This window comes from Microcaecilia unicolor, chromosome 6, assembly GCF_901765095.1.
Source record: "Microcaecilia unicolor chromosome 6, aMicUni1.1, whole genome shotgun sequence".
NCBI lineage: Eukaryota > Metazoa > Chordata > Amphibia > Gymnophiona > Siphonopidae > Microcaecilia > Microcaecilia unicolor.
Window position 1 is genome coordinate 247,676,132 of NC_044036.1, and position 26,913 is coordinate 247,703,044.

At 43.3% G+C, this 26,913-nt stretch overlaps 1 protein-coding gene across 1 annotated transcript in view; it reads right to left on the reverse strand.

The window, feature by feature from the left end:
• The window catches only part of DPP7 (dipeptidyl peptidase 7), a 720,522-nt gene that overhangs the window by 691,185 nt on the left and 2,424 nt on the right, over positions 1-26,913 (reverse strand). Inside the window, 2 exon segments of the mRNA XM_030207062.1 lie at positions 14,235-14,374; positions 23,270-23,485. Of these exon segments, the coding sequence (XP_030062922.1) occupies positions 14,235-14,374; positions 23,270-23,485 (356 nt within the window).

The following is a 26,913-nucleotide window of genomic DNA, read 5'->3' on the forward strand; positions in this document are numbered from 1 at the left end:
GTTACAACTTTAGTTGCAAAAATTCCCAGTATAGTGAAGGGAGCCCGTATGTGGTTAGATGGAATAGAACAGGCAACAGCAGGAACTCAATTGACTATTGGAGATTTTAAAGCTCTGTGTGCGGCATTGGGCGTCAGTATACCTCAGCTTGCGGTACAATGTGGGTATCAGCATTTGATGTCACACACAGCAGATGGGGATGTATATGTAGGAAATATTAAGGCTGCTCTTTCTGCAGCTCTGCATGTGATGTATCCAACCCCGATTGATTTTTCAGCCATAACGGCAAATAAATGGGACCCTAAAACTGATTTTTCGGCGCATTTGACAAAATGTATAAATTTGTATAAGGCTCAAACAGGGCAAGATGCGGATGTGGACCATAATGTAGCAGTATTTTTACACCTATTCATGTCCACACTGCCTGATAATATGCGTAAGAATTTAGACGCTGTCATTGCCCTGTCCTCAAAGCCGTGGCCAGAAATAAGAGAGACGTTGATGCATTTTAGCAATGTGCATCGTAAAATGATAGAGACCCCTCAGAAAGAAAATGCTAAATTAACTTCTAAGTTAATGACTATGCAGTTAAAGGATTTGGAAAACAAGGAACAGGATAGAAACAAAAAACAGGAAACAATTGTGACGCCCTCTGCTCCACCTCCACAGGTCATTTACTATGTACAACCGGGATATAGCCGGCCGTACCAACCAAGGGGACGAGGCATGGTTAGAGGAAGGGGTAGAGGTCGAGGGATGCAAGGATCAGGACCATCACCTAATAGAAGGGCACATGTACAATGTTGGGGATGTCAGCAATATGGTCACTATGCCTCAGAATGTTATCAGAATACAGGAATGCCCCAAGTACAAATGCAAACACAGCAAGGATTGATGCCCCAAGCAGTAGGGATACCTGCGAGTGCCCCGCAGACTGCAATACAGCAGCCGGCGACGCACTCACAGGGACAGGGCACTGTGAATGCCTTTCCAACTTGGCAGAATACTCCAGACCAATGCTATTGACTGGAAGCGGACCCGTGTCAGGAAGAGGGAATGATTTTCAGGTTAGACACAAGGGAGCCCTTTATTACAATTGGAAAATATGGAACTCCTGTGAGATTTTTGATAGATACAGGGGCGAGTACCTCTGTGTTATGTGCAAAACCACAGGGAGTTAAGCTTTCAAATCAGTATAGAACAACAGTGGGATTTACGGGGATAGAACAAAGAAAAAGGCTAACGGAGCCGACTCTGGTGCGCCTGGAATGCCAACCGCACGGTTCAAGGGAGGTTGTGGTACCCTTCTTAGTGGCACCCGATTGCCCAGTAAATTTGTGTGGTAGAGACTTGCTGTCTCGATTAGGACTGTGTTTAGATTTTGGAGATAAAGAAATACCAAGTTTGCTCACCATGGTCCAACAGTTGAATAATGAAAATAAAGTAAGGGTTATGGAAGAATTACCGCAACATATTTGGAGTACAAGTGATTCACCATATGGACTAGCCGTAAATGCAAAACCCCATAAGATAGAATTAATAGAAGGGGCACAGGGGCCGAAGCAAGACCCTTACCCCATACGACCTAAATTAGTATCCAAAATCCTGGAACACATTGGTAAATTATTGAAATGTGGTATTATTGAACCTTCAGTATCCCCGTACAATACCCCATTGTTTCCGGTCCCGAAAGGGGAAAACAATGTAAGAATAGTACATGATTTAAGAGAGCTAAATGAGGTTACAAAAAATCAATTTCCAATTTGTGCGAACCCCGCTACCCTTTTGCACACCCAGAATATATATGCGCACAACACTGTCATTGACTTGTCTAATGCATTCTTTTCAATACCTCTTCATCCAGAGTCTAGGGATTTGACGTCATTTATAGTACAGAATGAGGCATACCGGTGGACTAGGATGCCGCAAGGCTTTACTGATAGTCCATCGGTATTCTCGAAACAACTAATGATGGATTTAAAGGATTTCAGGAGTCAATTGCCTGACACGGTGTCATTGTTTGTCTATGTAGATGATATTCTACTGTCTGCTGAGACTGAAGCAGAATGCCTAGAATGGACTAGAAAATTATTTTTGTTATTAGGAGAGTTAGGATATAAATGTAATAAGGAGAAATGTGTTGTAGCTCAGTCTACTGTCACCTTTTTAGGACAAAATGTTTCAGCAGAACATAAGGTCATTATACCGGAAGTTATACACTGGGGGGAAATAAGTATTTGATCCCTTGCTGATTTTGTAAGTTTGCCCACTGACAAAGACATGAGCAGCCCATAATTGAAGGGTAGGTTATTGGTAACAGTGAGAGATAGCACATCACAAATTAAATCCGGAAAATCACATTGTGGAAAGTATATGAATTTATTTGCATTCTGCAGAGGGAAATAAGTATTTGATCCCCCACCAACCAGTAAGAGATCTGGCCCCTACAGACCAGGTAGATGCTCCAAATCAACTCGTTACCTGCATGACAGACAGCTGTCGGCAATGGTCACCTGTATGAAAGACACCTGTCCACAGACTCAGTGAATCAGTCAGACTCTAACCTCTACAAAATGGCCAAGAGCAAGGAGCTGCCTAAGGATGTCAGGGACAAGATCATACACCTGCACAAGGCTGGAATGGGCTACAAAACCATCAGTAAGACGCTGGGCGAGAAGGAGACAACTGTTGGTGCCATAGTAAGAAAATGGAAGAAGTACAAAATGACTGTCAATCGACAAAGATCTGGGGTTCCACGCAAAATCTCACCTCGTGGGGTATCCTTGATCATGAGGAAGGTTAGAAATCAGCCTACAACTACAAGGGGGGAACTTGTCAATGATCTCAAGGCAGCTGGGACCACTGTCACCACGAAAACCATTGGTAACACATTACGACATAACGGATTGCAATCCTGCAGTGCCCGCAAGGTCCCCCTGCTCTGGAAGGCACATGTGACGGCCCGTCTGAAGTTTGCCAGTGAACACCTGGATGATGCCGAGAGTGATTGGGAGAAGGTGCTGTGGTCAGATGAGACAAAAATTGAGCTCTTTGGCATGAACTCAACTCGCCGTGTTTGGAGGAAGAGAAATGCTGCCTATGACCCAAAGAACACCGTCCCCACTGTCAAGCATGGAGGTGGAAATGTTATGTTTTGGGGGTGTTTCTCTGCTAAGGGCACAGGACTACTTCACCGCATCAATGGGAGAATGGATGGGGCCATGTACCGTACAATTCTGAGTGACAACCTCCTTCCCTCCGCCAGGGCCTTAAAAATGGGTCGTGGCTGGGTCTTCCAGCACGACAATGACCCAAAACATACAGCCAAGGCAACAAAGGAGTGGCTCAGGAAGAAGCACATTAGGGTCATGGAGTGGCCTAGCCAGTCACCAGACCTTAATCCCATTGAAAACTTATGGAGGGAGCTGAAGCTGCGAGTTGCCAAGCGACAGCCCAGAACTCTTAATGATTTAGAGATGATCTGCAAAGAGGAGTGGACCAAAATTCCTCCTGACATGTGTGCAAACCTCATCATCAACTACAGAAGACGTCTGACCGCTGTGCTTGCCAACAAGGGTTTTGCCACCAAGTATTAGGTCTTGTTTGCCAGAGGGATCAAATACTTATTTCCCTCTGCAGAATGCAAATAAATTCATATACTTTCCACAATGTGATTTTCCGGATTTAATTTGTGATGTGCTATCTCTCACTGTTACCAATAACCTACCCTTCAATTATGGGCTGCTCATGTCTTTGTCAGTGGGCAAACTTACAAAATCAGCAAGGGATCAAATACTTATTTCCCCCACTGTATCTATTTTAAATGAGACTCCGGTACCGCAAACAGTTACCCAGTTACGTGCTGTTTTGGGAATGTTAAATTACTGTAGACAATGGATACCAAATTATACACAAAAAGTAATGAGACTTTATAAACATTTGAAACTGCCTGCAGCCACACCAAAGAATACACTAATTGTGTTGGAAGAGCAGGATAAGATAGTACTGGCTAAGATTGTGAGGGACTTGTTATCCCCAGGACCCTTAGCAGTAATAGATATCCAATCACCTGTGCATCTATGGGTAAAAGACATGGGAAACAGTTGGGCAGCCATGATTAATCAAAACAATGAAGTAAATACACCAGTAGCTTTTTTATCAGGCTCTTTTAATCATGTGGAAAAGGGAATGAAAGAAATACCAAAGTTATTGACTGCTATTGTGGCTGCGGTAGGCAAATGGAGGGCACAAATGCCTTTTGTTCCTATTATAAAACATACCAACCACACGATTAAAACGCTGTTGAGCCCTAGCCAGACGGCATTGACAGCCACTAGATTTGGAAAATATCAAGCAGTACTTTTAGGACAAGATATAAGAATAATACCATTAACTAAAGAACAGAGAAATAAGATAGATCTGCTTTTTCCTGTCAATCAGGAGGTTGAGATCGATACTATAGAAATCCCTACATTTCACTGTCTTACTTTTGAACCCTTGTCTGATGGGTTGATATGGTTTACAGATGGAGCTTGTGAAAGGACTGTTGCAGGCTTTGCCTGCGTGCAGGTGGATGAGAATCTAAAAAAGATAACACAAGTACAATATAAAACCCCTCCTGACCATACTGCACAGCATGCTGAACTATTGGCCGTTATTACGGCCTTACAACAAACTGATATGACTCAAAATGTCACCATATATACTGATAGTGGTTACGTTGCAAGTTCACTACAGTATCATATATTAAAATGGCAACGTAGGGGGATGATAACTAGTGCAGGTAAAAATCTACAACATTACACATATTGGAATTTGCTGTTTGAAATTTTGGCGAGAAGGGAACGAGAAGGTAGGAAAACGGCAGTTGTGTGGACCCCGGCCCACACTGAAAGGCCAACCTTTGAGGCACTAGGTAATGCAATGGCTGATGCAGCAGCAACGGAGGTGGTTAAGCAAAGTGAAAATAAACAAAGTGAAAAGATTTTGTATAATACTAGACAGACACAGGAAGGGCCACTTACGAATGTAGATAAGATTGAAATGTGGCAGCCAGAGGAACAGGAAAGTGAAAAATGGTTGAAAAAGGGATGTATGCAATTGGGAAGTGAATGGTTTAATGAGGAAGAAGGATTACCTTGCATGCCAATGAGCCAGGTGATTAAGGTATTGACTGAGTGGCATGCAACCATGCATTGGAACAAAGAAACTATGAAACAACAATTTGAGCAAAGATTTTGGACTTTGAAAATTGATAACTTGATTCAACAGGTCGTGCAGAATTGCATGGTATGTAATATTAACATACCTAAAAGAGGTCCTAAAATGTCGCCTGGGACACTTCCAATACCAGAAGGCCCAGCTAAGGAATGGTACATTGATTTCACTGATATGATTGTTCCAGTGCAGGGAAAAAGATATTTGTTAGTTTGGGTGGATGCTTTCTCAAGGTGGATAGAAGCATTTCCATGTAAAAGGGAGACAGCACATGAGGTGGTACAATGCCTGGTAACTCACATTATGCCAAGACATGGGTGTCCGTCTAGAATAATTTCTGATAACGGGACACATTTCAATAACAGTATTTTGAAAGAAATGGAAACGATTATGGGTTTAACACACAGAAAAGTATCAGTGTATCGCCCCACCTCCAATGGTTTGGTGGAGCGCTACAATGGCATTTTAAAAACAAAGTTGAGAGTCTTACTAAAATCTCTCAATAAAGAAATGGTGGGAAAATTATATACATGGCTTGATGTATTGCCATTAGCATTAATGACAATACGGGCCCAACCCAATGGGCGTACAAAATTGTCCCCATTCCAGATACAGACGGGGCGTCAATTTTTTCCTATGCAAACTGTAAATGTGGAAAACACTACGCAGTATTGGCAAAAACTACAACCAATGCTAAATTTGACCACTGACATGATTCGTACCAATGTGTCACATCAGGTAGGGAATAATGATGTTTGTGCTTTTAAAGTAGGTGATCTAGTACTACGAAAGAACTTTACACATAAAACTTGGAAGGATCCTGTGTATAGGGCCTTTTGCTATCACGGCCCTTACTCAGACCGCTGCCCGTCTGGAAGGTCATACTTCTTGGATACATTTATCAGATATTCGACGAACTAATAATATTGAAGTGGACAAAGAATAAACAAACACCATGTCCCTAAACATGATGGTATTGGGATGTTGTTGCTTGTTGATCTTCTCAGTAGGGTGGACAATGAACACATATGAGAATAGACTTGTTACAGCGGCCAAGATGTTGAATTTGACTGATTGTATCATATGTGCCCACCGACTGACATCATCCTTGTCCTTGCCAGCTATGATGTATGGGACTACAATGATAAAGTTGGGTGGGCACCATGTCTGTTATCCCAATAATACCTGTGTAAGGGATGATGGAAACCTTCATTGGACAAATGAGACTATTTATAAGCAAGCCTTGCTTACGGACAAGTATCCACAGACATCATTTTGGTGTCTGATTAATAGTACGGCGACTGCCCCCGATAAAGTGCAATTACACGCACAATGTTGTAACAGGTAATTGGTCTATAGGAAGAAGTACAGTGATTGTAAATGTCACAGCCACCAAAGAAAAGTGTGGCAATAAAACAAGCTGCAATAAGACTTTAACTCAATAGTATGTAACAACTGATTCAATGAATGTTAGCACCTTGGAATATGCTTTTAATTTGTGTAATTTTTAATGCCACATCAGTTAATGCAATTAGGCATTATCCTTATAATTGTTCTTATATGAAAAGTAAGAATGACAGTGTACTTCCCTTTGATGAAGCTCACTGTCTGTATTCAAATCTCACCTCGCTGAATATATTGCGGCTAGGAGATTATCTGTGGTGTGATTATAAGTTATATACGTCATTACCAAAGAAATATAAATTTTGTACCCTAGTACAATTGAATCTGTTTAATGCTGTGTACCATGTGTATTAGCATGTTTTCAAAAGATGTGCCAGGGCGCTTTTAATGACAATGGTAACTGAAATCAAAATATTGAAAGACGTATGATAAAGATGATGAAAAGACAGAGCTTGCAGGCACAGCATACAGTGAATGATACATACCTGTAGCAGGTGTTCTCCGAGGACAGCAGGCTGATTGTTCTCACGACTGGGTGACGTCCGCGGCAGCCCCCACCAACCGGAAAAGGCTTCGCGGGACGGTCGGCACGCAGGGCACGCCCACCGCGCATGCGCGGCCGTCTTCCCGCCCGTGCGCGACTGCTCCCGCCAGTTGAATGACAAGCAATAAAATATGAAACACAACTCCAAAGGGGAGGAGGGAGGGTAGGTGAGAACAATCAGCCTGCTGTCCTCGGAGAACACCTGCTACAGGTATGTATCATTCACTTTCTCCGAGGACAAGCAGGCTGCTTGTTCTCACGACTGGGGTATCCCTAGCTCTCAGGCTCACTCAAAACAAGAACCCAGGTCAATTGAACCTCGCAACGGCGAGGGTATAACAGAAATTGACCTACGAAGAACAACTAACTGAGAGTGCAGCCTGACCAGAATAAATTCGGGTCCTGGAGGGTGGAGTTGGATTTACACCCCAAACAGATTCTGCAGCACCGACTGCCCGAACCGACTGTCGCGTCGGGTATCCTGCTGGAGGCAGTAATGAGATGTGAATGTGTGGACAGATGACCACGTCGCAGCTTTGCAAATTTCTTCAATAGTGGCTGACTTCAGGTGGGCCACTGACGCTGCCATGGCTCTAACACTATGAGCCGTGACATGACCCTCAAGAGCCAGCCCAGCCTGGGCGTAAGTGAAGGAAATGCAATCTGCTAGCCAATTGGAGATGATGCGTTTCCCGACAGCGACCCCTAGCCTGTTAGGGTCGAAAGAAACAAACAATTGGGCGGACTGTCTGTGGGGCTGTGTCCGCTCCAAGTAGAAGGCCAATGCTCTCTTGCAGTCCAATGTGTGCAACTGACGTTCAGCAGGGCGGGTATGCGGCCTGGGGAAGAATGTTGGCAAGACAATTGACTGGTTAAGATGGAACTCCGACACCACCTTCGGCAGGAACTTTGGGTGGGTGCGGAGCACTACTCTGTTGTGATGAAATTTGGTATATGGAGCATGAGCTACTAGGGCTTGAAGCTCACTGACCCTACGAGCTGAAGTAACTGCCACCAAGAAAATGACCTTCCAGGTCAAGTACTTCAGATGGCAGGTATTCAGTGGCTCAAAAGGAGGTTTCATCAGCTGGGTGAGGACGACGTTGAGATCCCATGACACTGTAGGAGGCTTGATAGGGGGCTTTGACAAAAGCAAGCCTCTCATGAATCGAACGACTAAAGGCTCTCCAGAGATGGCTTTACCTTCCACACGATAATGGTAAGCACTAATCGCACTAAGGTGATTCCTTACTGAGTTGGTCTTGAGGCCAGACTCTGATAAGTGTAGAAGGTATTCAAGCAGGTTCTGTGCAGGGCAAGAACGAGGTTCTAGGGCCTTGCTCTCACACCAAACGACAAACCTCCTCCACTTGAAAAAGTAACTCTTTTTAGTGGAATCCTTCCTGGAGGCAAGCAGGACCCGGGAGACACCCTCCGACAGACCCAACGCAGCGAAGTCTACGCCCTCAACATCCAGGCCGTGAGAGCCAGAGACTGAAGGTTGGGGTGCAGTAACGCTCCGTCGTTCTGCGAAATGAGAGTCGGAAAACACTCCAATCTCCACGGTTCTTCTGAGGACAACTCCAGAAGAAGAGGGAACCAGAGCTGACGGGGCCAAAAGGGCGCTATCAGAATCATGGTGCCGCGGTCGTGCTTGAGCTTCAGTAAGGTCTTCCCCACCAAAGGTATGGGAGGATAAGCATACAGGAGGCCGGTCCCCCAATGGAGGAGAAAGGCGTCCGACACTAGCCTGCCGTGTGTCTGAAGTCTGGAACAGAACAGAGGCAGCTTGTGGTTGGCCTGAGAGGCGAAAAGGTCCACCGAGGGGGTGCCCCACTCTCGGAAGATCTTGCGTACCACTCTGGAATGGAGCGACCACTCGTGCGGTTGCATGACTCTGCTCAGTCTGTCGGCCAGACTGTTGTTTACGCCTGCCAGGTATGTGGCTTGGAGGAGCATGCCAAACTGGCACGCCCAGCGCCACAGCCCGACGGCTTCCTGACACAGGGGGCGAGATCCGGTGCCCCCCTGCTTGTTGACGTAATACATTGCAACCTGATTGTCTGTCCGAATTTGGATAATTTGGCAGGACAGCCGATCTCTGAAAGCCTTCAGCGCGTTCCAGATCGCTCGGAGCTCCAGGAGGTTGATCTGCAGATCCTTTTCCTGGAGGGACCACAGACCCTGGGTGTGAAGCCCATCGACATGAGCTCCCCAACCCAGGCGAGATGCATCCGTCGTCAGCACCTTCGTGGGCTGCGGAATTTGGAATGGACGTCCCAGGGTCAAATTGGTCCGGATGGTCCACCAGAGCAGTGAAGTGCGGCAACTGGTGGAGAGGCTACCCAAGATCCACAAACTGGGAAACCCTGGCAGACCAATCATATCAGGTATTGGCACACTCACGGAAGAAATATCTGGATTCATAGAGGGAATTCTGAAACCTCTCGTACACAAAACTAACAGTTTCATACAAGACACCACAGACTTTCTGAATAAATTGAAAAATATCAAGCAACTACCACCTAACACCCTTCTGGTCACGATGGATGTAGAATCACTATACAGCAACATTCCACATGCGGATGGCATAGCTGCATGTGGAAGACTCCTAAAAAAATCCACACTGGACCATCAATACTCACCAGAAACTATCACAAAATTAATCAAATTCATCTTAACTCACAACTACTTCCACTTTAACAATGATATCTATCTGCAAATAATGGGCACTGCGATGGGCACCAGGACAGCACCCCAATATGCCAACCTTTTTATGGCTGAGCTGGAAGAGACATTTCTGAATACACACCAGACCAAACCTCTAAAATACTACCGGTACATCGATGACATTTTTATGATTTGGACGGAGGGTGAAGAAACTCTGAAACAATTTTATTCTGCATTCAATACATACCATCCTACAATCAGATTCAAAATTGACTACTCCCCAGAAAAAGTCAATTTTTTGGACACCACGGTCTCAATCAGTGATGGCTGTATACAAACATCTGTATACAAGAAACCCACAAACAGATGTAGCTATCTCCACAACTCCAGCTTCCATCCTTCACATACAAAAAGATCCATTATTTACAGCCAAGCCACAAGATACCACCGTATCTGCTCTGACCCAGGGGACAGAGACAGACACCTTAAAACCCTGACTGAATCCTTCAAACAGAAGGGCTACAACCCCAAAATAATCTCCAAGAATATTGCCTCCTCCCTCAAAACACCCAGGGAGAATCTGCTACAGTACAAAAAGAAAAGATCCACAGACAGAATCCCGCTTGTAGTGACATACAATCCAGAGCTGGAAAAACTGAGGAAAATCATAAGAGATCTACAACCTATACTCCAGGAGGATGAATTACTGAAAGAGATATTCCCATCCCCACCAGTACTGGCCTTCCGACAGCCACCCAATTTAAAACACAAGCTAATCAGAAGTAAACTTCCTTCACAGACTGAAAAGGAACAGAAGGGCACACTTCCCTGCAATTTATCCAGTTGCAAACTATGCCAAAATATTTCACAGGACCCCAAAGTCATCCACAAAGGAAAGATATTCAACATAAAGGGATCTTTCACTTGCTCATCTTCCAATGTGGTATATATCATTCAGTGTAAAAAATGTAATGAAGGATGCTATATTGGAGAAACAGGCCAGATGCTTAAGACAAGATTCAATTTACATAGACATCATATAAACAATGCTGGTGCCAGCAGGGTTCCCACACCTGTTGGGCAACATTTTACAAGACCAGGACACTGCACCAGTGACTTCACAGTGAGAATCCTCAAAGGTAACTTTAAAACCATACAAGAACGTAAGACCTTTGAAGTCAGAATGATTGAATATTTTAACACCCAACAGAAAGGACTTAACAAGGACCTGGGGTTCCTAGCCCATTATAAACCATAAAGCTGTATGTCTCTGTTGATCACCCTCCCCTCACCTATCCACACCCACCCTGTTAGAATACCAATGATATGCTTTGATGTCCCCATGCATACTTCCTACCCACCCCCATCCTCCCACCCTGTCAGACTGTCATAGCAATGCTTGAATGTTCTCACTTATATACACTGTCAGCTAGCACATTTGCTTATTTCCGATCTGACGAAGAAGGGCAACCTTCGAAAGCTAATCAAGAAATGTATTAAGTTATGTCCAATAAAAAAGGTATCATCTTATTTTCTTTTCCATGTTTTATTTTGTTTGATTTCTATTGATATATTAAATGTAAAATTCGTCTAGCCTTTTCTTCAATACTTGCTTCTGATTGGCTGAAAACCAGAAGTGGGTGTGTCATCTGGCAAAATCAATTAATTTTGACAAATGCAGGTGAAATACACTGCTATTGCTAATTAACCAATTATGTTATTAATTAATCCTACATAAGCACACAACTGTGGAACGCACTACCAAAAGCCTTGAAAATGACGTACGACCATCTAAACGTCCGTAAAACACTAAAAGCCAACCTGTTTAAAAAGGCATACTACTACTACTACTATTTAGCATTTCTATAGCGCTACAAGGCGTACGCAGCGCTGCACAAACATAGAAGAAAGACAGTCCCTGCTCAAAGAGATTACAATCTAATAGACAAGAAATAAAGTAAGCAAATCAAATCAATTAATGTGTACAGGAAGGAGGAGAGGAGGGTAGGTGGAGGCGAGTGGTTACAAGTGGTTACGAGTCAAAAGCAATGTTAAAGAGGTGGGCTTTCAGTCTAGATTTAAAGGTGGCCAAGGATGGGGCAAGACGTAGGGGCTCAGGAAGTTTATTCCAGGCGTAGGGTGCAACGAGACAGAAGGCGCGAAGTCTGGAGTTGGCAGTAGTGGAGAAGGGAACAGATAAGAAGGATTTATCGATGGAGCGGAGTGCACGGGAAGGGGTGTAGGGAAGGACGAGTGTGGAGAGATACTGGGGAGCAGCAGAGTGAGTACATTTATAGGTTAGTAGAAGAAGTTTGAACAGGATGCGAAAACGGATAGGGAGCCAGTGAAGTGACTTGAGGAGAGGGGTAGTATGAGTAAAGCGACCCTGGCGGAAGACGAGACGGGCAGCAGAGTTTTGAACTGATTGGAGAGGAGAGAGGTGACTAAGTGGGAGGCCAGCAAGAAGCAGATTGCAGTAGTCTAAATGAGAGGTGACAAGGATGTGGATGAGGGTTTTGGTAGAGTGCTCAGAAAGAAAGGGGCGGATTTTACGGATGTTGTAAAGAAAGAAACAACAGGTCTTGGCGGTCTGCTGGATATGAGCAGAGAAGTAGAGAGAAGAGTCAAAGATAACCCCAAGGTTTCGAGCTGAGGAGACAGGGAGAATGAGAGAGCCATCAACAGAAATAGAAAACGGGGGGAGTGGGGAGGTGGGTTTGGGGGGAAAAATGAGAAGCTCGGTTTTGGTCATGTTTAATTTCAGGTGGTGTTGAGATATCCAGACAGCAATGTCAGACAAGCATGCTGAAACTTTGGTTTGGATGCAAGGTGAGATATCAGAGGTAGAAAGGTAGATTTGGGAGTCATCAGCATACAGATGGTAGGAAAAGCCATGGGATGAGATTAATGAACCAAGGGAAGAAGTGTAGATAGAAAAGAGGAGGGGACCAAGAACAGAAACCTGAGGTACGCCGACAGGCAGAGGGATAGAAGTAGAAGAGGATCCACCAGAGTGAACACTAAAGGTGCGGAGGGAGAGGTAGGAAGAGAACCAGGAAAGGACAGAGCCCTGGAATCCAAGTGAGGACAGGGTATCGAGAAGTATGCTGTGATCGACAGTGTCAAAAGCAGCGGAAAGATCAAGAAGAATGAGGATGGAATATTGACCTCTGGATTTAGCCAGTAATGCGTCATTGGAGACTTTAGTAAGCGCAGTTTCGGTTGAGTGGAGAGGGCGAAAACCAGATTGTAGTGGGTCAAGAATAGCATGTGAGGAGAGAAAATCAAGGCAGCGGTGGTGAACAGCATGCTCAAGTAATTTGGAGAGAAAAGGGAGGAGGGAGATGGGTCGGTAATTAAAGGGACAAGTAGGGTCGAGTGAAGGCTTCTTAAGGAGAGGTGTGACCACAGCATGTTTAAAGGCAGTAGGGACAGTTGCAGTGGAAAGTGAGAGGTTGAGAATGTGACAGATAAAAGGAATAAGAGCAGGTGAGATGGCATTAAGAAGGTGGGTGGGAATGGGATCAGAGGAACAGGTGGTACATTTTGAGGAAGAAAGGAGAAGTGTAGTTTCCTCTATAGTAACTTCAGGAAAGGAGGAAAAGGAATGAGGGGAAGGAGAGAGAGGGGAACGGACAAGTGGAGGAAGAGGTGGTGAGGTAGAGAATTCAAGGTTTATCTTTTGAACCTTGTTGTGAAAGAATTCAGCAAGGGTCTGAGGAAATAATGATCTCCGCAACACAACAAAACTAAAGAACGTAATGGACATGACACTACTCTTCCGCTGTACGATTCCCTAATGTGGCTATGCCACATGAACTTTATCTTACCACAACATCACTGTGTATTTGTTCACACTGGAGTCTGCAAACGCCTCTCCGGTACTATGTAAGCCACATTGAGCCTACAAATAGGTGGGAAAACGTGTGATACAAATGTAACAAATAAATAAATAAATAAATGTTACGTGCATTGTTATAGAATATGCTTCGATTTCCGCGTGGAAGTTAAGGCGCAATATATAGAATCTGGCAGTTAGTGCACAGAAAAGTTCCACATTAGCACGCGCTAAGCCCAGATTTCAGCACACTTTAGTAGAAGGGTCCCTAAAACAGAAAAAATCAAGTTAACTCAATGTGTTTTTTCTATTTCTGTTAAATTACTCTGAAGAGTAATATAGCTTCTAATTTCAAAAGATATTTATCTTAGCCACAGAATACGTAACATTGATCTTAATTGTGCAATAAAGACTTGTTAGTCTTGAGTAATGCAAATAATAAATAAGTAAACTCTTACACCTCTCAGATCATCCTGAAGGGCCACTATCTATTGGAAAACACATGCTCATGTGTGCATTATTGCTTAAACAATATAAAAGAAAAAATGTACAAACTCGCACATGTTCAGCAAACACAACCAATGCTTTCTGCTCTACTGCCAGTTCAACAATGAATGTTGAAGTTTTTGCACAATCCCAGATGTCTCCTTCATTTCCAGTATAAAAGAAGAGTGGACCAACTGATTTATTCCAGTACTGATCTATAATAAAAAAGCATAATGTTAAAATAAATAATGGCCTAACAATAAAGAATAGATATTAGAATAGAAGGCAAAGAATAAAGAAAACAAATGTATTAAAAAGGTGAGAGTACCTGTATCTCACAAATTACAAGCCAATGAATAATGTAGTTAGAGAAATAGATACAATTATTTATTTATTTATTTATTTATTTTTATATCTTGCAGAGAACACTGGTGCTGAATTTGGGCTTAAAATTGCTTCCATAGTAATTGCCTGTAATGTCATAAATACAGGTATGACTTCAGTGCACTGTTACATCAGAAGGAGATGTTAGGCTATGAAAGAGAACTATTTAAACCAAACACGTGTATCTTGATTGACAGCCACAATCACACTGTGGACGTCTAATTTTCCTGTGCTTTTCCATGTATGGCTGGTGGCCCTTTAGCAGTGCTTTTTTTTGGTAGGAAAAAATGTACCGGTACTCATTATGGGTGGGGTCACCATCTATGGCTCCACCCATATGGTAGCCACATCCCTTATACCAGCCATGCCGCATATAAACAGGTATCATTGAAAATACTATACCAGTATAGGAGAAAAAAATAACATGATTTTTGTTCATTATAAATAATTTCTGTAAGCTGTTACAGCTCCAGTATATCCAGTGCAAAAAACAACAGATGTAAATCTCAAATTGGACATATTCCAAAAACTAAAATGAAAATAAAATGATTTTTCTACCTTTGTTGTCTGGTGACTTTGTTTTTCTGATCATGTTGGTCCCAGTCTCTGATTCTACTGCTCTCTATCTGTTTCCTTAACTCCGTTTCCAGGGCTTCCTTTCCATTTATTTCTTTACTTTCCTCCTTTCTTCTTTATTTCTTGCTCTACATCCATAGGTAAAAGCTGGGTCCGCCGCAGACTTGACTGGAGGAGGTATAGAGTGGATCCAGTTCTTGCCTATTTTCTCCATCCATATGCAGTTTTTCTCCTCTTTTCCCTTTCCCTTATCTCCGTCAGTATGCATTTCCTTCCTATTCTTCCCTCCCCTCCATCCATATGCATCTTGTTCCTCTCTCTTCCCTCTCAGCCATCCATGTCCAGCATTTCTCCTCTCTCCTCCCCTCCATCCATATTCATCTCACTTCCTCTCCTCCATCCATGGTCATCTCACTTCCTCTGTCTTCCCTCCCCTCCATCTATGTCCAGCATTTCAACTCTCCTCTATCTATGTCCAGCATTTCAACTCCCCCTCCCCTCCATCCGTGTCCAGAATTTCTCATCTCCCCTAAATCCATGTGCATCTCCTCCTCTGTCTTCCCTCCATCCATATACAGCATTTCTCCTCCCTCCCTTCCATCCATGTTCATCTCACTTCCTCTCTCTTTCCTCCTCTCCATCCATGTCCAGCATTTCAACTCTCTCCCCTCCCCTCCATGTGCATCTCCTTCCCCTGTCTTCCCTCTCCTACATCCATGTCCAGCATTTCTTCTCTCTCCCTTCCCCTCCATCTGTGTGCATCTCCTTCTTTTGTCTTTCCTTCCCTCCAACATTTCTTTCCTGCCTTCCACTCCATCCATATCCAGCATTTCTCCTCTCTCCCCTCCCCTCCATCCATGTGCATCTCCTTTCTGTCTTCCCTCTCCTCCATCCATGTCCAGCATTTCTCCTGCCCTCCCCTCCATCCATCCATGTCCAGCAACTCCCCTCTCTCCCCTGCCCTCCCCTCCCATTCATGTCCAGCAATTCTCCTTAGCCCCTATCCTTCCCTCCCATCTATGTCCAGCAATTCTCCTCCCCTCCATGTCCAGCGATTCTCCTCTGGCCTCCCCTCCCATCCACGTCCAGCAATTCTCTTCTGGCCTCCCCTCCCATCCATGTCCAGCGATTCTCCTTTGCCCCTATCCTTCCCTCCCCCATCTATGTCCAGCGATTCTCCTCTCTCCCCTGCCCGCCCCTCCCATCCATGTCCAGTGATTCTCCTCTGCCCTCCCCTCCCATCCATGCCCAGCGATTCTCCTTTGCCCCTATTCTTCCCTCCCATTCCTGTCCAGCAATTCTCCTCTCTCCCCTGCCCTGCCCTCCCCTCCCATGTCCAGCAATTCTCCTCTGCCCTCCCCGCCCATCCATGTCCAGCGATTCTCCTTTGCCCCTATCCTTCCCTCCCATCCATGTCCAGTGATTCTCTTTTGCCCCCTATCCTCCCCCTCCCTTCCATGTCCAGTGACTCGCCCCGGCCTCCACCTGCCCCCGAGATCGTTCAAATCCCAGCCCCACCTGCCCACCCTCAGCTTCCCGACTTTCCTTTCATGCCCCCTGCGTTGAAATCTTCTGTTTACCCGAAGTCGCAGGGCGAACCGGCAGTGAAAGAAGCAGGCAGGCAGGCAGACTCACCTCCACGTTGCTTCCCGCCCTCGCGGAAAGGAAATTACATCAGAGGAAGGCGGGGCGCTGAGAGAGAAGGGAAGCAAAGAGGAGGTGAGCCTGCCTGCCTGCTCCTTTCACTGCTGGTTTGCCAAGACTTCGGGTAATTAGAAGATTTCAACGCAGGGAGCATGAACGGAAAGTCGGGGAGCTGAAGGCAGGCAGGTGAGCCGGCCCTCAGAAAAAAAGGTGCCGGTACACTGTACCGGCGCGTACTGGAACAAAAAAAGCACTGCCCTTTAGACATAAATAGTAGTAATCTCTATGTGATCCCAAATCAGAGTCTGAGAACCCATGTGTCTGCACTCTGCACAGCAATTAATCTGTTTCTACTTATAAATTTTTGTAAGTTTCTCTCATCTTAATGAATAAGAAGACGCTCATACATCATATCTACAAAGAATTATTCCCAAAGACATAATGTGGTAAATTTTCAATAGAATCACTGTTAGTTAACCGGCTCACATAAACAATCAGGTCTAAGCTGGCACAGAGGGAGGAAGTGACCCGATATGCACTAGATCACTTCATCCTCTTCTTGCCACAGGAGTTCAGCTGCAGATAGGAAGAGAGTGAGCATAGCAACTGCCGCTGCCCATGGTTGAGAATGAGAAGGGACCAGAGCAAAGGTATGGAGAACTGGAGGCAGAGCAAGGTAAATGTGCAGTGGGGAGGGCAGGAAAAGTGAGTGAGATATAGGGATTGGGGGGCAGAGCAAGGTGAGACTGTGCCACAGGGATGGGAGCAACAAGCTGAAAGTGTGTCACTGGTGTGTGGAGAATCAAGTCTCAAGAGTGTGCAATGGGGGAGGGTGGGAGGAAAGATACAATGATAGCTTGGGAGAGGATGAAAAAAAATGAGAGATGGGGGTACTGCATGCAGGAGACAACTTTGGGGGCAAACAGAATTCGGGTCTTTTTAGGAGTCAGCGGAAGAGGGGTCTGGGGAGGCTGGAGTCTGAAAAAGGCAGGAAGGGATTTCAAGCTTCATGATGGGGGAATTCTGTGCAAAAAGTTTTTATTTTTGGCACAGAATTCCCCCAGAAATAAATTATATATAGATACAGATTTTTTTTTGTAACAGCTATCCCCCAAAGCTTTTTGTATGCTGGTTTACACAAAATTCATTGTTAATGAACTGCTTGCATGATTTTGCATCACAGCAACTCATTAAAGGGAACCTTTTACTAAAGCTTAGCACGCACTAAATGCTAGGAAGCCTATAGGTATAAAATGGCATCTTGGCATTTAGAGAGTTCTAATTCTGTTAGTGAACACTGAGATTTACTAAAAGGGCCCCTAAGAATTTAAATGGTTTCAAGGATTCCTGAAATCAAGATATTACAACGTGAAAATAAAAGGAACCTTATCCTCTCCTTGGTCCCATATGTGGTGTCCCTCAGGGATCTCCACTGTTGCCCATACTGTTTAATATAATGATGTCACCACTAGGTAACAGACTATAAACAGCAGGATTCAAAACATTCATATATGCTGACAATGTTACCGTACACATAACCTTCAAAAAGAACACTTAAGGCATCTTACAAAAGACAAAACTTGGCTTAAATTTGAAAGAAACCTGAGACTCAGAATCCAAACTAAAGCTAGAGAAAGGAAAAGCTAAATTCATGGTCATTACCAACCTATTTGACCAAATGACTACAGCAATTTCACAACTGACAACACTTCATTCCCCACTGACAATAATCTGAAAATTCTAGGTATAATAATAGACAAACATTTAACATTTGATACTCTAGTTTTCTTAGTAGTCACAAAATCTTTCAGGTCTCTTTGGAAACTAAAAAAGATCAGACCCTATTTCTCATCAGAAACATTCAGATTATTGGTACAATCATTAACATTATCCCAATTTGATTACTGTAATGCCATATATGCTGGCTGTAAGGAGTACCTGTTGAAAAAACTCCAAACAGCTCAAAACACTGTAGCCAGGTTCATATACAAAATCTCTCATTTTGAAAGTGCCTCCCCTTTATTAATCAAATTACACTGGCTTCCCATCGAAGAAAGAATCATCTTCAAATTATGTACCTTTATCTTTCAAATCCTAAATGGCACAGCTCCAGATTATATGGTACCATTAATAAACTTACCTCAAAGAAACGCTAAATATGAAGCAAGAAACTATCTCAGACTACACTTCCCAAATTGCAAAAAAGTGATCTACAAAACTGTCCACTCTGCAGATTTCACTTACCTAGGAACCAAATGGTGGAACTCCTTACCATCCAAAATAAGAAATATACTAGAATCTGCAAAATCCTCAAAACATTCCTATTCAGGAAATCATTAAAAACTTACCTGTTCAAAAAGACCTATCCTACTGACCCTACATAGATGTCTACACTCTGCAACACAGCATACCCAACGATCGTACTAGACATTATATAACCTTCCCTCTCTTCGACCCCCATTGTGACTGAATCAAATGTACTTTTAGTCGACCACAATATCACTTTGTACTTTTCTCTACCGGTCTTAGTACGCCTTACGGTACTATGTAAGCCACATTGAGCTGGCAAATAGGTGGGAAAATGTGGAGTATAAATGTAACAAATAAATAAATAAAATTCAAACAAACCCTCACAAAGAACAATCATATCTCAAACAACTAATTATTACCTGAATTGGTTATTACTCTATTTACCATTAACCTTCTCTTTGCTTCATGTACAATTTCTCATTCATAATAGATTTTCTAAATGTTAAACATTCATAGCTATCCCAGTATGTTTATGATGCTGTATAGTAAAATTGGATTCTTACAACAAATTACGTTCTTATGCATTATTCTTTGTTATGTATCCTATACTGTTGCCACACCGAACTCAAACTTGTTTGGGATAATGTGGGATATAAATGTCACAAATAAATAAATAAACTTTTTCACATAGCAGACTGCACATTAAAGTTTACTACAACAATGGTTAACAGGCACTAGTGCAGGCATGGGCAACCAAGGTGCTCAACGGCCACAAACCAGTCAGGTTTTCAAGATTTTCACAATGAATATCATGAAATTGATTTGCATACAATGAAGCAGTACATGCAAATCAATCTCATGAATACTGATTGTGGAAATCTTGAAAATCCAACTAGTTTGTGGCCCTTGAGAACCATGGTTACTATGAGAAATGCAATGAGAATGCTTGTTTCTACAATCCATTGCCTATATCAGACTGAACTGTCTGACCACAAAAAGAATGTGTTTCTATTACAAGCATTTTTATGCAGTAGTACGGTCTATTTTCTTCAAAATAGTAATTCACATTTTTCTGGGACATATCTAGGAGTAGCACTGGCACAATTTTTAGAATAGGAGTACTGAAAGTCCCTTTTGTGGACAATAAAAGTCAGACGTCAAGTACTCTTGGATAACTATACTTCCTATTCTTTCTTTATTTTATTCAAAAGAACCTTTACAATTTTTATTCATTTTCTCATAGACAGTTGAATTCTATTACTATGTCCGGCAATATATTTAGGAGCAAATTATGAATGTGAAGGACCACCAGCCATAAAAGGGCACTTTGCTATACAATTCCTTCTTATCTTTAATAGACTCCTGTTGTCAGTTTTCTGTTTTAAGGTGACCTTCCTGCTTATTTTCGAAGGAGAAGGGCGACCATCTTCCGACACAACTGCTTTCCGTCACAGGGACAGCCAAAGTTTAAGGGGGCGTGTTGGCAGTGTACCGAAGGCGGGACAGGAGCGTGGTTAAGATGGCTGTCCTCGGCCGATAATGGAAAAAAGAAGGGAGGCGCTGATGAGCATTTGGCCAACTTGACTTGGTCCCTTTTTGTTCACGACCAAGCCTTGAAAAGGTGCCTGAACTGACCAGATGACCACCGGAGGGAATCGGAGATCACCTCCCCTCACTCCCCCAGTGGTCACCAACCCCCTCCCACCCAAAAAATAAAAATAAAAAACTTTTTTTTGCCAGCCTCTATGCCAGCCTCAAATGTCATACCCAGCTCCATCACAGCACTATGCAGGTCCCTTGAGCAGTTTTTAGTGGGTACTGCACTTCAGGCAGGCAGACCCAGGCCCATCCCCCTCCTACCTGTTACACTTGTGGTAGTAAATGGGAGCCCTCCAAAACCCACTGTACCCACATGTAGGTGACCCCCGTTACCCTTTAAGGGCTATGGTAGTGGTGTACAGTTGTGAGGAGTGGGTTTTGGGGGGGGGGGAGGGTTGGGGGTCTCAGCACACAAGGTAAGGGAGCTATGCACCTGGGAGCAATTTGTGAAGTCCACTACAGTGCCCCCTAGGGTGCCCGGTTGGTGTCCTGGCATGTGAAGGGGACCAGTGCACTACAAATGCTGGCTCCTCCCACGACCAAATGGCTTGGATTTGGCCGGTTTTGAGATGGCCGTCATTAGTTTCCATTATCGGCAAAAACCAATGTCGGCCATCTCTAAGGGCGGCCCAAATGTTGAGATTTGGCCGGCCCCGACTGTATTATCGAAACGAAAGATGGCCACCCATCTTGTTTCGATAATATGGTTGGGTATGCCGCTTTACGGGGCCGTCATTAGAGATGGGCACCCCCGTTCGATTATGCCCCTCCTTATACAAAGCCATGGTAGGGCTACCACGGCAATGGCACACAGCAAATCGACCCTATCGCTGGGCTGCCTCAGGAGACCAGTAGTAGTTCCGGCGTGTGCCATGTAACATTTCCAGTGCTCCCAAAAAAATTTATTTTTAGCACTGGGGGTTACTGCCAGCTTAGCGCAAATGGCCGCATGGCAAGTGCTTAACTTACCGCGCAGCCATTTTTTTACTCCTCAGCGCACAGCAAATCCACACACCAATGCCACAGCAGGGCGCCTACCACAGCTTGGTAAAAGGACCCCCTAGTGTTTATTCAGATTTTGCTAGCTAAGGGACAATTTTACTAACGCTTAGCACATGTTAACGGACAGTCCACCTTATAATCGAAAGAGAAAAATGCCTAGATTTCGACCCAAATCGGGAGATAGACGTTTATCTCAAAAAAACGAATAAATCGGTATAATGGAAAGCCGATTTTGGACGTTTTCAACTGCACTCCATCGCGGAAGCGTACAAAGTTGACGGGGGCGTGTCGGAGGCGTGGCGAAGGTGGAACTGGGGCGTGGTTATCGGCCGAGGAGAGATGGGCGCCTTTCGCTGATAATGGAAAAAAAGTATGCGTTTGTAGCTAGAATTTAGGGCACTTTTCCTGGACCCTGTTTTTTCACGAATAAGGCCCCAAAAAGTGCCCTAAATGACCAGATTACCACCAGAGGGAATCAGGGATGACCTCCCCTGACTCCCCCAGTGGTCACTAACCCCTTCCCACCACAAAAAATGATGTTTCACAACTTTTTATTTTCACCCTCAAATGTCATACCCACCTCCCTGGCAGTAGTATGCAGGTCCCTGGAGCAGTTGTTAGGGGGTGCAGTGGACTTCAGGCAGGTGGACCCAGGCCCATCCCCCCCCTACCTGTTACAATTGTGCTGCTTAATGCTTAGTCGTCCAACCCCCCCAAACCCACTGTACCCACATGTAGGTGCCCCCCTTCACCCCTTAGGGCTATAGTAATGGTGTAGACTTGTGGGCAGTGGGTTTTGAGGGGGATTTGGGGGGCTCAACACACAAGGGAAGGGTGCTATGCACCTGGGAGCTCTTTTACCTTTTTTTTTGTTTTTGTAAAAGTGCCCCCTAGGGTGCCCCGGTTGGTGTCCTGGCATGTGAGGGGGACCAGTGCACTACGACTCCTGGCCCCTCCCACGAACAAATGCCTTGGATTTATTTGTTTTTGAGCTGGGCGCTTTCATTTTCCATTATCACTGAAAAACAAAAACGCCCCGCTCACAAATTGTCAAATAAAACATGGACGTCTATTTTTTTCGAAAATACGGTTCGGTCTGCCCCTTCACAGACCCGTTCTCGGAGATAAACGCCCATGGAGATAGACGTTTTCGTTCAATTATGCCCCTCCACGTCTGCTAAGTGCCACATGGCTCATGTATATATAATATGATGCGCAACATTCAGCACTCGCTAATGTCCATTAGTATGCGCTAAACTTTAGTAAAAGGGCCCCTTAATATTGTAGAATTGTTTTACTTAGCTACTATAACATATAATTTACCCAGAGAGACTATAGAAAGATAAAAGTAGAATGCTTGTTTCTACAGTCCACTGTCTAAATCACTGGATCCCAAACCTGGTCATGGAGGCACTCCAGCCAGTCAGGTTTTCAGGATACCCACTGAATATTCATGACAGAGATTTGCATGCACTGCTTCCACTGCATGCAAATCTCTCTCGTGAATATTCTTTGTGGATATACTGAAAACCTGACTGGCTGGGGTGCCTCCAGGTCCAGGTTTGGGAACAAATGGCCTAAATAATCATATGAAAAGGTTTTCTTGCTTAAACCTTCATGGGTGCATATATTCACAAATGAATAAAAAATCATACCTGTAACCAAGTATCTTTGGAAGTAGGTCTTGCTACCATACAGTTCAAAATCAAAGTGGTCTAAAATCTGTTTGAAAAACCTCTCTTGCAGATCAAGTTCTTTGACTCTATTTGCTGACTGTGTCTCCTTGTCTTCTGCTGCCACTTCACCTGTCTCAATTTCTTTATCTGCTGACATCTCTTCATTTTCTTCATCTGCAGTCAAGGTCTCTTTTTCTATTATAAAATTAAACATCACTCAGTGTCACACATTAATTAAGAGAAGCAAAGACCTTTCTTTCTTGCAGTGAGTCAAAAAATGATACCATCCTCATCAGTACATTCTCAAATCTACAATGGATTTTTATATCCAAGGTACACAGCAGAGAAGTGAGATGCCCCTAGATCTATTATGATTGACTAGTGGATTTTCTATAGTAAAAGTCTGGAAATGTACCCCCACAACAATGGCTTGATGAGATACTCTTGAATCCCCTACACTACAGGTCTGATTAGATGCTTTCAAACACAGGTTCATTTTCTGATGTCTTTATTTTATTTTATTTTTGTTACATTTGTACCCCGCACTTTCCCACTCATGGCAGACTCAATGCGGCTTACATGGGGCAATGGAGGGTTAAGTAATTTGCCCAGAGTCACAAGGAGCTGCCTGTGCCTGAAGTGGGAGTCTGCAGTCACCTGACAATATGCTTTATAAACTTGACAATGTACTATCAACTGTTTTGACAATGCAACTCTTCAATGACACTGGAGTGGTGAGAGACTGTCACATAGGTATGTTTGTGCATACACATATGTATATATATATATATAGAGAGAGAGAGAGAGAAAGAAAGAGATATGATAGACATGACATATCAGTGCATGCACAAACTAGTGAACGAGGCTATGTACAAAGTAACACACTTTGAACCTTAACACAATATCTGACAATTCTGGAGTTTTTCATGAGCTATTTACTATTGTAAAGTGTTACTAAGCTATTCATAACTTTACCTAGTAACTCATTGACACAATATGTAAATTATGTTCATCATCTTATTAGCTATATTTACACAGCTTAATAACATGTATTAAAATACACAGAGATCAACAGCATCATCTCAAGAAACCTAACTACATTTTAGGGAAGGGTAAGTTATTTTGCTTTAAAAGGCATGTTCACATAAACAATTTATCATATTATTTTCCTCCTAACTCATGCCCATGGGAATAATACATGCTAATAACAGCTCAGCTAAATTCATCCACCTCTAACTCTGAAGTCACAATAGCTCACACACCTCCAACAACATAGTGAAGGGCTCTCCAGTTCCTGACTGTTTTCTTTGTTTTTGTTCAGTCATCTTCCTCAGATGTAACAAAACCTATGCTGATGATAAAATTAATGGTCTCAAGACCAATGGCACTATAACAGCTCTGTTACACTGTGATACAGACAAGAAATATAGGTATGAGTAATTAAATCTGTGGCTCTATCTCAACCAATATAAATCTGTGCTGATGTCTCAACCAATATAAAGGAAATGCTGAAGGTAAGTTTTGCCTCTTTGTGAATGATACCAAAATCTGCAGTAGACACTCCTGATAGTATGGATAACGTGAGGAAGGACCTAGCGAAGCTTAAAGATTGGTCTGGCATTTGGCAGCTAAGATTTAATACTATAAAATGCAAGGTCATGCATTTGGGCTGCAAAAACCCAAGGAATGGTACAGTTTAGGAGGTGAAGAACTTTTATGCATGAAAGAGAAGCGGGACGGGCGACCCAAGATGGTGGCGTAATAGGTTGCACGGAACAGCAGCTCTGAACCCGACTCGGCAAAATATATTTCCTCGAGGAAGAATGCCGCACACTAAAAGAAAGGGGATAACAAGGGTAGTTCCCCCACCTACCTCGACTCCCCCGGTGCTTCAGTCGGGTCTCGAGCGCTATTTCGCGCCAGTCTCCCACATAATAGGAGATACGGATCCTATAGCGGGGCTCTCTGGGGAAGCGGAGGCCCTGCTAGGAGAAGAAATATCTCTTTCACCACCAGCAACAGTGAGGCCTCCCTGCCCGGCGTCAACGACGGGGCCTGATGAACAGCGGCGCCTTACCGGAAGTGTTACGGGCGAAGCTGTCAGTGAGGGGCGGGAAGCGTTGGAGAAGACGCCGAGAGCAAAAGAAACATCATTAGGAACAACGAAGGAAGTAAATCTGGCAATGATTTGGACAATGTTGAACAAAATGGATGGGACATTACAATGAACTTCAGGAGAAGTGAGTACTTTTGAAAAAAAATTCCAAGAGTTGAATTTAAAAGTTGACCAGTTAAAAACGGACATTGCTGAAAAAGTGACTGATTTCCAGAATAAAGTAGATTCTCTTCAAGAGTTCAAAGTTAGTGTGGTTAAAGATAATGCAGACATCCGAAGGAAATTGGATCAAATTGAGAACTTCAAAAGAAGATTAAATTTGCGATTATTGAACTTTCCCAAACTCCCAGGGATTAATCCTTATGATTTATTTAAAAGATACCTAAATGAAGTTTTAAAAATGCCCCTGGAAGCGATGCCGCCTGTCAATAAGATATATTATATTCCAAGGCCCAAAGGAGAGAATGGGAAAAAACAGGATGGACTACACACTAATTTAGATCTTGAGAATATTTCAGCAATACTAGAGAGTTCAGTGGATGAAAATGCAGACCGGTCAACTCTGATAGTTTCCTTGATTTTTGAACAGGATTTGAACAATATAATGAAACTCTATTTCAAAAATCTACAAACCTTTTTGGTGGAGTGAAAGTACAAATCTTCCCTGATGTTACAAAATTGACCCAACAGAAAAGGAAAGCTTTTCTAGCATTAAAAGCAAGAACGTTGGAGATAGGCGGGATGTTTTTCCTTGCCTATCCGTGCAAATGCTTAGTTAGGTTGGGTCAGGTTAAATATACCTTTTTTTCACCAGATAGTCTAAAATTATTTCTAGATTCTAAGCAAATGTAATAGTTAAAGTAAATGGGAGTATTTACACCACCTTATTTCTTTTGTATATGGTCATATAATAATTCTTCCCTAACTCTTGATTTAAATGGGGTCTAAGGAAGCTTAAAATGTGTGTTTGTGATAGTATGCTATTACCTTTTTTTTCTCTTTTTGCTTTATTGTTTATATGAAGAATTATTTAATTTCTTATTAATCTAACTATTGCTGTATTTCAAAACAAGTGTAATCTTGTTAAAATTGAAAATCAATAAAAAAAAGAAAAAAGAAAGAGGAGCGGGACTTCTATGTGATTATATGCGATGATCTTAAGGCGGCCAAACAGGTACAAAAGTTGATAGCGAAAGCTAGGATGCTTGGGTGCATAGGAAGAGGAATGGCCAGTAGAAAAGAAGAGGTGAAGATGCCCCTATATAAGACTCTGGTGAGCCCTTGTTTAGAACACTGTGTACAATTCTGGAGACACCTTCAAAAAGATATAAACAGAGCACGGCTACTAAAATTGTTAGTGGTCTTCATCATAAAGCGTACGGGGATAGACTTAAAGATCTCAATATGTATACTTTGGAAGAAAGGGGAGAGAGGGGAATATGACAAAGACGTTTAAATACCCCTGTGGCATAAATGCACAGGTGGTATATCTTTTTCATTTGAAAGG